The 11,941-nt window shown below is 38.0% G+C and overlaps 1 protein-coding gene across 1 annotated transcript in view; it reads right to left on the bottom strand.

Moving 5' to 3' along the window:
- Positions 1-2,407: 2,407 nt before the first annotated feature.
- LOC101862530 (sialin) overlaps positions 2,408-11,941 on the bottom strand; it is a gene marked incomplete in the record, with an annotated part of 21,461 nt that continues 11,927 nt past the window's right edge. Inside the window, 4 exon segments of the mRNA XM_013087884.2 lie at positions 2,408-3,290; positions 5,290-5,375; positions 8,991-9,146; positions 11,506-11,638. Coding sequence (XP_012943338.1) covers positions 3,075-3,290; positions 5,290-5,375; positions 8,991-9,146; positions 11,506-11,638 — 591 coding nt within the window.

The following is an 11,941-nucleotide window of genomic DNA, read 5'->3' on the forward strand; positions in this document are numbered from 1 at the left end:
AATCATCATATTCATAATAATAATAATAATAATAATAATAATAATCATCATTTAAATTATTGTGAGCCTGACCTCACAAACCACTCAGCCAAAGACTTGGTGCACGCACACACGCCCACACATACACACACGCACACACACACACACGCACATATATACACACTCACACCTACACACACACACACAAAGTTATTGGCATTCTATTCATTCCTCTAAAAAGTGTTGTATTTATACAAAATGAACACTTTTGAAACTGCAAGAGGCTAGATTGCTAAAGGCGACACCAAATCATTGAGTAAAAAGTCTCAATACTTGATACACATTGGAATGTATATATAGACTTCATGTCTTTTCGAAAAGCCTCTTGTTCAAATAATTCTAACAATGTAAACCATAAGCAGTAAGTCAGGTACAGGTTGGGGATTCTTGTTTGCTTTTACCTGAGCACCTGGGAACCTATACTGAACACAATTCTAAAAACTGTCCCCGTGGTTTTATGCACCCCGCATAATTTAGCAAAATTTGATCATTTTTTGCATAATTTCTGACTATTTTCCTTTATCATTCTTTGTTAAAATTAACAGAATCGCAATAATTTCACAGTTTTCGGATTACTTTGCATAATTTCAGAATTTTTCTTGCATAAAACGACGGGGACAGTAAAAAGAGGAATAGGAAACCAATGGCTCAATTCTGGAGTATTTTTGTAATGATACAAAGCGATAAAAATTCATAGTTTTATTAATTCTTAACTTCAAATAGGTCATGTAATAGCTGAAGATTAGAGGTAGAACGGGATAGTATTTATTTTACAACAACAAAAAATAGAGATAAGGATGATAGATGTTTGAACGGAAAGAAGGAGCACCCCATACCAAAACAGCCGTCGATCCCCCATCCTCCAGACAGGAATACAAACTCATTAGTTTTTTTTTAGTTTTAGTAAGAGTTTTACGGCACTTGCAACACAATAAGGTTATATAAGTGCTGAAGATTAGAGGTGTTACAAGAGAGTAACAAACCCCAAAAAGAAGGAGGGGAGATAAAGACGATAGACGTTTGACAGGAAAGGAGAAGCAAACCACACTAGAGTACCCGCCAACCACCCACAAACTCATTAGGTATCAACACATGTATAGTCATCACACACTGACATACATATATATGTCACGATACGGTGAAATCAGCTGCTCGTCAGTTTTCCGACATATAAAGCTATGTGCTCCATTTCATAGCAAGTTCATTTGTCTCGCTTTTTTGTGAAAAAAAACAGCCCCATCTGTATAGAATAAAAGTAGAGATATTTGTCTATGAAGGGGAGGTGGGGTTCACCTTATGTCTGAGGTAATATTGGCCAGTAAAAATGGAAAGCAAAGTTTGGTGAAGTTGATAGCTTGAGGGTTTTCGGAAACAGTAAATGTACATTTTTTGTGCCTTTAATCATAATTTTTTCAGTAAAATCCAAAGAGAAATTTGATTTTTAAATGGGCAAAAAAGGTGTTATGCCAAAAAAAAATTAAAAATTCAACAACAATTTCCAAACAGGTAGAAAAATACTGGTTTCGTCAATTTCATTATTTTGACAAGCGCCTGATTCCATCCCGTTGTGACACATTTGGTACCACATGACGTGTTGACACAAGGTGGAATCAGGCTCTCGTCAATTTGTGGGAATGTAGAGCTATTGGTATCATCTTAAAGCTTATTCACTTGTCTTTATTCGGATGAAAAACATATTCATTTATCTTGAATACAAGTCGAGATATTTGCGAAAGAAGGAGGTGGGGTTCACCTATTTTCAGAGGTATAATTAGTGAGAAAATGGTCGCCAAAGATTAGTTATTTCCTTAAAGAGTCCGTGGTAACGAAAAATTTACATTTTTTGTACCTTTAATCAACGTTTTTCGGAAAAATCCACACCTAAATGAGTTCTTTAATAGGTATGAAAGGTGCTGAGCCAAAAAATAAAAATTTGATAAAAATGCACAAACCTGTGGAAAAATGCAAGTTTTTTTCCTTTGATTATTTTGACAAGAGCCTGATTCCACCATGCTGCCTCTCATAGGTTGCCACATGGCCGAATCAGGCACTCGTCAAGTTTTGGGTTAGAGGAGTAACTGATATAATCTTAAACCTTGTTCTTTTGTCTCGCTTTTTGATGAAAAAACCCCAACAACTATGTACCATGAACATCATAAGTAGAGATATCTGTGAGTTAAGTGGGTGGGAGACACCTGGTGTCAAAAATGCAAAAATTAGCGAGAAAATGGCCGCAAAGTTTGGTGGCTTCATAAGTGTGGGAGTGCTTGGAAACTGAAAACGTACATGTTTTTTGCTTTCTTTCAATGATCTTCAGTAGAATCCACACAGAAAATAAAATGTGTTTTGAAAGGGACATACAAGCAGAGAGCCCCCCCCCAAAAAGTTAAAATTGCTCAATGGGCTGAAAAAAGTTGTTTTAAAAAAATTTCATTACTTTGACAAGCGCCGGATTTCATGGCACCAACACATGCATGGTCAACATACCTCCAGACAGGAACAAAGAACTGTGTGGTACCAATACATCTATAGTTAACACACATCCAAACACACACACACACACACACACACATACGTACATACATACATGCATACATACATATATACATACATACAAACATACAGCACCATATGATACAATTTGAGCTCCCATAACATTGATAATTTTTCAGACAGGCATATATTGAAACTTTTAGTGCAAATACCCTCCATGTGGACACACTGTTTAATAGGTTAACAGTATCGGATGGAATAAACATCCCCAAAGAATACACACAAGAACACAAGATCTCAAGCAACGTCTAATGCGATCATTGAGCATGTACACACAAGACTTTAAACAACATCTCCCCCAATCATTGAGCACGTACACACAAGACTTCAAACAACATCTCCCCCAATCATTGAGCACGTACACACAAGACCTCAAACAACATCTCAACCAATCATTGAGTACGTACACACAAGACTTCAAACAACATCTCAACCAATCACTGAGCATGTACACACAAGACGTCAAACAACATCTCAACCAATCACTGAGCACTGTATGCGGGGGGAGGGTCGCTGTTGACCGATTGAGTCTCCTCAGAATTTTCCCTGGACAAAGGTGGCCTTTGGTCCTGGCGTTTGGGCGGGGCCCGAGACCACCACATCTCCTCGCCGCGGGCAAAGATGAGGTAGACGATGGTGCCAAAGACATAGACGGCAGCGGTGATGTAGAACACAATCTGCCACTGGCTTCTCCGTTGCTGAAAATTGGATTAAAGGACGAAAAAAAAAAAGCTTTTGAAATTGCTTGTACAATTCACGGACATTGTTTGTTCGCGATAAAGAGAAGGACATCAATTATCAACACAAAGACAGTCTGCATAAGGTCATATTATGAGTGCCAAGAGGTGGATGTCAACAGAGAAGTCCTTAGAGGGCATCAGACTTACTCTGCTCACCTCTCTAGCTTCAACAGCACAAAGTCTGCTTCGACTATCAAGGCACCCCGGAAATAGCAGGTCACAAGAGTGCGACAAACATACAAAAAAAGTAGAGGAAAATTATGATAGTAAGGATTAGGAAAGAAAAAGCAGCAGTTCCCCGTTGTAGTTCAGGCACAGTTATGAGCATGACATTGTTGGATCAGCCCATTTACAATTCTACTGTGCATTAAAACAAGAAATGTTCCCACTTTGGGAATGGCCTAAAGACATTTCAGTCAGTGGCACTGCCCCGGGGGAGGGGGGGGGGGGGGGTTCACAGTTGTTTAGAGAACAGGAAAAGTAAGACAGGTAAAAAAAAAATTGTGAAATGGTATAGGTTCAACGCCCCTATCAACACTATTAGGTTATTTAAAGGGCGGGACCTCCTAGTTTAACGTCCGTCTCCGATAGGACCGAGCCAAGTGGGAAGTTCGTGCGGGCAAAAATTTGCATGAATAAATGCACAAATCAAATATAAACAGAATTATTTTACTGGTAACCATTCCAAATGTAAGTGACAACAATCTATTTTGGATTCAGCTTTCACAATTAAAAGGGGTGGCAAAAGGTGAAGCAAAATGCACATGTTGAATGGTTCTATCTGCACACACCTGTCGCAGAGGAGGACGGCTGCTTTGACACTACCTAGCTGGGGAAATTTTCTACAGACAGACAATAATATACATCCGCAAGCTTAAGCCCAAAATGCAACAATTTTTCCTAAAAGAGAAAAAGGTTTTTCATAAAAAAAACAAAATAGCACACACATTATGTGTCTTTTCAATGACAATGACAATGACAATCTTTATTCATCTCGCAGGGAGAAATTTGTCTTGGTCGTTAACAATGGCAGTAGACGTTACAAAAGTTAGACTTAAAGGAGCACTCACGCAAACGCACAACAAGACAGGACATTAGGCCAAGTAAATACATGTCTCACGGGCTGGTACAACCCGCTCCGTAACACATTCATTCTCTCTCTCTCTCTCTCTCTCTCTCTCTCTTCCTCTCTCTCTCTCTGTTTCATTTGTAGCACTGTGTGTTCAGTAATCTCACTGCAGTTGGTACGAATGAATTTCTATATCTGTCTGTTCTTGCTTTTTTGGAAATGTATCGTTTACTGCGGGTCGATAGTTGAAATTCCGATGTCAGTGGGTGGCTATGGTCACTAAGCATTATTTCCGCCTTTTTTAGAACGTTTGTCTTGTGCAGATATTCAAAGTTACTTAGGTCTCTACCAATTGTTCTTGATGCCTTTTTTATTAACTTATTTAGTTTTATAATGTGCTGCCTTCCCAAATTGCTACCATAGCAAGTAATTCCAAAATTTATCAAAGTTTCTATTGTGGTGGTGTAGAAAATCTGAAGGATGGATGGATTCAGATTGAAAGACTTTAGTTTCCTCAGAAAGTACAGCCTCTGATTTACCTTTTTAACGATATTGTTTACGTGGTTTTGCCATGTAAATTTGTTGTCTATTGTAAGGCCAAGATATTTGTATGAATCCGTGATTTCAATAGTTTCTTGTTCAATTACGAGTGGTGGGATCTTGCTTTTCTTCAAAAGTTAGACAGCTGAAGAAATTGCAATAAAAAATGTTTTTCCATTTTATAAAGCTACACTACGGCTTCCAGGCTCATGTTGAAAAACTGTTTCTGAAAGTTGAATTCGTATTGATCTGACTCGTAAAAAAAGTCTGGTGCCGGACCATACCGGTGCCGGTCCATACTGGTATAATGCTACTGTTGTGTTCAGGAGAACACGGCTATTGACTCACGTCGTTGTTGGTGAGGTATCCAACGATGGCAGGGCCCACAAATCCTGGTATTGTGGCTATAGCGTTGGTGATACCCATGAGAACTCCTGCAAGAGGAAGACAGGTCAGGAAGAAATAATTATTATATATCAGAGTCCAAACATGGCACAAAACCTTAACTCCAGTAACATCATACAACTTATTTCCAATGACAAAACACAGAAATTTGATTTCTGAAGTTAGTTTTAGAAGTGTTCATATTATGACTTTTAAATTTTCCTTTATCAGCCATGAAAAAGCTTGGGACCACAATGACTGTTGTCTATCTGAAACCTGAGCATAGAGACAGGTGGAATGATTGATGGTTATAAATAGAAGCAAATAGTTGTCAAAGATATGTCATGTTTACATCAATGGACAGGTTGAAAGAGGAGCATCTATGATTAATACATAATTGAAGAAATGTTTTCAAAAAGTAGTTGTAACAGCCTGACTTGAAATTGAAAGAGGCAAAGGGATATATTGTTTTCCAAATTTAAAAAAAAAGAAATTCTAAGTCACACATCAGGTAAAGAAACAGCTGTATTGTATTCTAAGCTTCGCATATTATGTTGCACAGTAATTCCCTAACAAATTGAACAAAAACGGATGAAATTCTAAAACGTACTTTGGTCTTTATGTAAAATTTCATAAATCCACTATTTGCCTGAATGTGGAGATGAGTGAAACTGAACCAAAGCTCAAACTACAACTTTCAATGTAAACAACTTCATTTTTCCACCTTGAATTTTCAAGCGAGACGCTTAGGTAGATAATAAAGAGGGTTTGGAGAGAGAGTGTGCAAGAAGATGACAAAATAAAAGATGAAAGAAGCAGGGAGCCAACAATAAATAGCTCATGAACTCACCAGTCAATGACGGCCATGACTGCTAAACCTAAATGCTTTTTTTTATTTCCACACTTTTCCTCTCCCCAACTGTTCTGACCTATTTCACCTCTACCACTGTCATCGCTTACACTGTCTACATTACTAGTGAACAAATTGTGTGTTTCGTTAGTCCATGCAGAGGTCTACAATCACAATCATGCCCCAGTCCAGCGGTGTCAGCTTTGTTTGGAATTGCAATCTCAAAACAAAAATTAATCCTAACCTGAATTTCAGTAATAAATCACAAAAACAAATTTCAGTAAAAGAAGAATTGCAAATCTAAGTTTCAAAAACAAATCAGAGAATTCAAATTTCAGTTTTTAAAAAAGTTTCAGAACCTGAAATGAAGTAGGCCTACATATCACAAAACCTAAATTTCAGTCAAAAATCACTTAATAAAATTTCAGTAATAAAACACCAAACCTGAATTTCAACAATTAATCACCAAACCTCATTTCTGTAATAAATTACTGAGCTAAATAACAGTTATCAATCACAGACACAAAATCTCATTACAGTAGCGTAAATGATGGTGAGCGTGAAGTAAATTTTCAATACAATGATTTAGTAAAACTGTCAAAGATGATACTTTCCACAAGAGGTAGGTGTGTAGTTTTATCGTAGCAGAAAAACCAATAGATTTATGGCATTGTGGTTACATCAGGTGCTCATCAAAATAATGAAAACTAAGAAACTGAATTTTTTTGCCTTTTGTGTTATCCAATAAAATCTAATTTTCCCTATTAAAAATGTATCTTTCTCCCCAGTAAGATTTATTTTGCTAGTAAAAAAACAAAAACACTGAAGCATCAAAAAAAATTCCCATCCCATCCTTACACATTAAGGAAAAAAAACTAACGCCCCCTCCCAAACCCCCCCCCCCCCCCCCCAAAGCACACACATTTAAAATTTGTATTTAAAAAATCCCTTGCCATTCCAGTCAACAAAAGTTAAGGTAAGTTAGTCTGTGCACAGAGCCACAAAAAATTAGACACTTGTCAATTGACATGCAGAAGTTGGTAGTTAAGAAAAAAAAAAGAGTGTAATAGCCGACTCAGACCCAACATTATATCCTATCTGTATCTTACTTTCTATCTGCTGCCTCGTTAGCACTTTTCTTGAATCTTGAATAAGCTGATACGTAAGATCTTTTCAAAGTTAATATGTACGATCTTCATACCATGTACCATCCTGTATAGAACGCAACTTTTTACCTACAAATCAAAGCTTCAAAGTCGTCCTGCCTCTTATTCATGAGATATAAAATCAGACCAAAAAATCCCAGTGGCGCCAACAAAGGGAACAAATTTTGTGGGTCGCGTTATCAACAAAATAAATTCATTTCCCTCCTGATGAAAAACAAACGTGTCAAAAAAACTGATTTGTGTTGTCTTAAAGTAAAGTTATTAAATTATGAATAATCCCTGACAAAGATGATGTGCCACCCCCCAAAAAAGGCACATCCTTACCAATGAACATACCATTTATACCTCCAAATTTTATCTTTCACTAATCTACCTGCATTATGTCCACAAATGCGTCCTATAAGCGACGATATATGGTACGTAAGATCTTTATCAAGCTGATATGATGCAACAGCTGATATGAGAGATATCGAATAAGGTTATATATATATATATATATGTAAGATCTTCACCAAGCTGATACATAAAATCTTGAATAAGCTGATATATTGTATAATGTACTTGTAATCAGCAAAGTGTCAAAAGGGCTTCTTTGGGCCAGAGGCAAAAAAACAAAAGGAACAACGAGGAACAATCTGTAAGCATCAAAATTGAAGGCAATGTTGACATTGACTGACCAAAATCGCCAGGAAAAAAAGAAGTAAAAAAAAAAAAAAAAGACTTACGACCCATTATCACAATTTAGGTCATGTTCATGTAGGAGGTAGACTGCTGACCCTGCCTGTAAGAGCCAACAAGAGCTGAGTGAGATACAGTATCCCAGCACACAAAAGGAGATACTCCATGACATAACCTCCCAAAGGAAGATTGGATGAACAAACGTCTGCTACATGCAAAGGCAAAGAGGTTAACCCTGGGATGGGAAACATTCCAGTACCACCTTCCCCCCTTTTCCCCCAACAATACCACCCAATCAAATTACTAAATCATCAGCATCAGTCAACAATTGCCCACATCAGTTTCTGGGGGTTTCCAGATAAAACTCAATCAAATAAAGACACAAAGGGGCATCTTGCCATCTATTTTTGCTTTATTTTGTTACTTCCTGTCACCAGCGCCCAAATCTTGGTTCTGATTTGGATGCTCTTTTTATCATCAATTTTCTCTAAACAATTTGGGAGCTTTCTTTTTCTGTTTAATTTTTCTTTCCCGAAGCTTAAAAAAAAAGACTCATGCGCTTGAGTACAGCTGCTTTAAAACACATCCTCGTTGCCAGAAAGCGACAGCTGCATATGGCCTCACATTATAAAAAGATTAAAACTTGTAAAGAAGACGAAAACACACAGCCTCTCTCTTGCCTGCCTGCCGGAAAACTGATTTATTGTTGTTTCTTTTACACTGAAATCTCGTGTGAATTCAAAACGAGACAATTAGTGACCTGTCACGAAGGACAAATACTTGCGATAGTAAAGAATCGTTATTTCAACATTCGCAACATAGTTCATTCCCATTTTTACGTATCATAGCAGCATTCATTCATTACAATTGTCTCTCAGAGTTGAAGCGGACTGCACAGTTTGTGCACGACATCGGACTGACTGTCTAGCTGCTGTCATCGAGAACGAGGAAAAAAAATTCATTACAATTACCAGCAAACTTGGGCGCCACGTCCAGATGGTTCACGTTGTAGCCCCCCATGGTGCAGCCCCCGAAGCCCACGGAGAGTGTGAGGAACACCATGGCCAGCACGTGGTCACATCCCACGTAGCCCACCACAATCAGCAGCCCGCCAGGCAGGACCAGGCCTGTGGACGTCACATGGAGTTAGTTTGTTACACACAGTTGTAGCATAAATCGACTGAGAAACCAGCTCAGTTTAGTGTTAGTAGAGGTTTTACGGCGCTCACAACTGCACAAGGTCATATGAGAGCCAGAAGATTAAGAGGTGTTACAAGAGAGTAACAAACATAAGAAAGAAGAAGGGGAGATAACGACTCTAGATGTGTCTGATAGGAAAGAAGAAGCAAACCACACCAGAGCACCCGCCAACCACCCAGCTCAAACTTCAGAGTTTCCAGTTGGAGGAAAAAAGAAGCACCTCTTTCCAACATCTGATAGACGGAAACAACAGAAGGAAGGAAAAAAGCAACACCTAGATCTACCTTCTACCAGTTGACAGAGAGGGAATAACAGGTGCTGAAATAAAGTCTCACATTGGAAAAGCACAGGCTGCTTTCATATCTTTGAATAGGATTTGGAAGACCAGAGATATCTCACTTCGAACAAAGCTGAGGATTTTCAATTCAAATGTGAAGTCAGTCCTGATGTATGGATGCGAAACATGGAACGCATCTCAGACTTGCATAAAGAGGATTCATGTTTTCTTGAACCAGTGTCTTGGAAAGTTGCTGAGCCAATATGTCATATCTTAAATATGATGAAAGGAAACACTGAATAAACTAATAACTAGCTTCATGAATCAGCCAAGTACAGCGAAAAAGCACAGCAGATTAAAACCTGTAAATTCTTTGCCATATCGACAGACCGAAGGGCAAGAACCCAAATGGTCGCTGGATCGGAAAAGTAAAGTAAAGTAAAGAATCAGCCAATATTTAAGATTTTCCCTCAATTGACAAGTGCAGTGTTGATTAAGATAAGATAAGAAAAGATAATACTTTATTATCACAGAGGGACATTTTTCTTCGCTGTACAGGACCGTAAAAACACATGCATGTATACATGGAAATTTAAATTATATATTAGTCTCATTAAAATTCAATACGAAAAGAGAAGTAAAGCTGACAAAATGTACATACTGCATCAGATGCATCATTCAACCACATGCAGGAATTCAAATGCAAGACCTTTAGAGTTATATAGATACATACTCGAAAGAGCAATACACACCGATGGTCATTCTGACAATAGCCTTATGCTAGATGGTAAAAAAACTTCTTTTATATCTTTCTTTCTCTGTTTTTATACATATCTGCCGCTGCGAGATCTTACAATTTGTGTGGAAAGGGGGTGTGATGGGTGGTTTATAATGCTTTTTATCTTTCTTATACTAGTGGCGTTGTACATTTCATCAATTCTAGTAAAATCATATTCAGAGATCTTGGTGGCTTTCACGTATATGTAAGACTAGCTGGGCCCCCCTTTCGATGAAAGGAACGATCGGTGCATTAACATCTACTGAAAGTCATTGTCTTACTATATTTACTCTCTACTGGAATGGAGCAATAAATCTTGAGAGAAAAGTGACACATGTATTTCCAAATTGCCAAATATGTAATAGATGTATAAAATGATTCTCTATTCTGCTTTCGTGGTGGTACACTCCAGAATTTCAAAGGTGTGCAAAGTTAGTGAACGGAAACCTTACTTGTTTACAATGGTGTCTTAGAAGAAGACAGACTTTCCCAAGATTAGATTTAAACGAAACTAATGAAAAACTAAAAATTAAACTAGTGACTTCAGGCTCCTCAATGAAACTGTGCAACCTTTAAACGATTCTGAACCACCATTAATTTTGTCAAATTTGAAAGTTAAGTGGTTTGGAAGTTCTTGGCGGCCAAAGTGCCGAACTTTCCCAAATATAATATCACAGATGGGGACTAATCCCCAAAAATTGTTCTGAAGATTCTGCGACAGTAGCAGAGTATCAGGGGGTCAGTTCCTCTGAAGCCGGGAAGAAATTTACCTTTTTAACTTTCAAAACGTAGTCTCTGAGAGTGTTTTGAATTTTTTTTAAAAGAGTTACAATATGGTGTTATTTCATTAGGTAACAAATATAATTGATCAAATAAAAAAATACAGAAGCCTACATTCATCTAAATACTTACAATGAATGCTTCTACAGGTCAGATCAATGTTCCTGTTTGATGGTCAGATCAAAAGTTTGATGGTCAAGCGGTAATTCTTTTCCCTGCATGTTCATGTTCTCATGTTCAAGTAGGAGGAGAAATGGTAGTATGTAACTCTTTCAAGTGACAGTGCAGCAATAGTTTGTCCACACCCACTTTCCCACAGGAAGAAATTGTTCAAATCCACAATGCAACAGTACAATCTTTGGCAATTTTTTTTTTTTTTTAAATTCGGAATATGGAAAATTTTGGGAGAATCCCCATCCCTGTAATATGTATAGAATCAAAAAGAGTTGACCTAAGGAGTTGAAGAGCTTCCTGGTGTTCTGTGTGGACAGGTGGCCGTGGCTGCGCAGATAGTCGGCGGTCAGCCCCGAGGCATTCTGCATGAGCCAGCACACCAGGTACGGCACCGCCGACAGGAGGCCGTTCTGCGGGGAGAGAACAACGCTTGTGTTATTTTTAGAATTTTAAAATTAGAGTTGGCATTTTTAGTTGCGTTTTAATCAGGTTTTTTCGTAAGAGTTCTACGGCATTTGTAACACAATAAGGTTATATAAGTGCCGAAGATTTGAGGTGTTACAAGAGAGTAACAAGACTAGTGGGTGGTTGGCGGGTGCTCTGGTACGGTTTGCACCGTCTTTCCTATCAAACACCTATCTTCTTTATCTCCCCTCCTTCTTTTTTATGTTTGTTACACACACACACACACACACACATATATATATATACAC

Source organism: Aplysia californica, unplaced genomic scaffold (genome assembly GCF_000002075.1).
Source record: "Aplysia californica isolate F4 #8 unplaced genomic scaffold, AplCal3.0 scaffold00652, whole genome shotgun sequence".
Lineage (NCBI taxonomy): Eukaryota > Metazoa > Mollusca > Gastropoda > Aplysiida > Aplysiidae > Aplysia > Aplysia californica.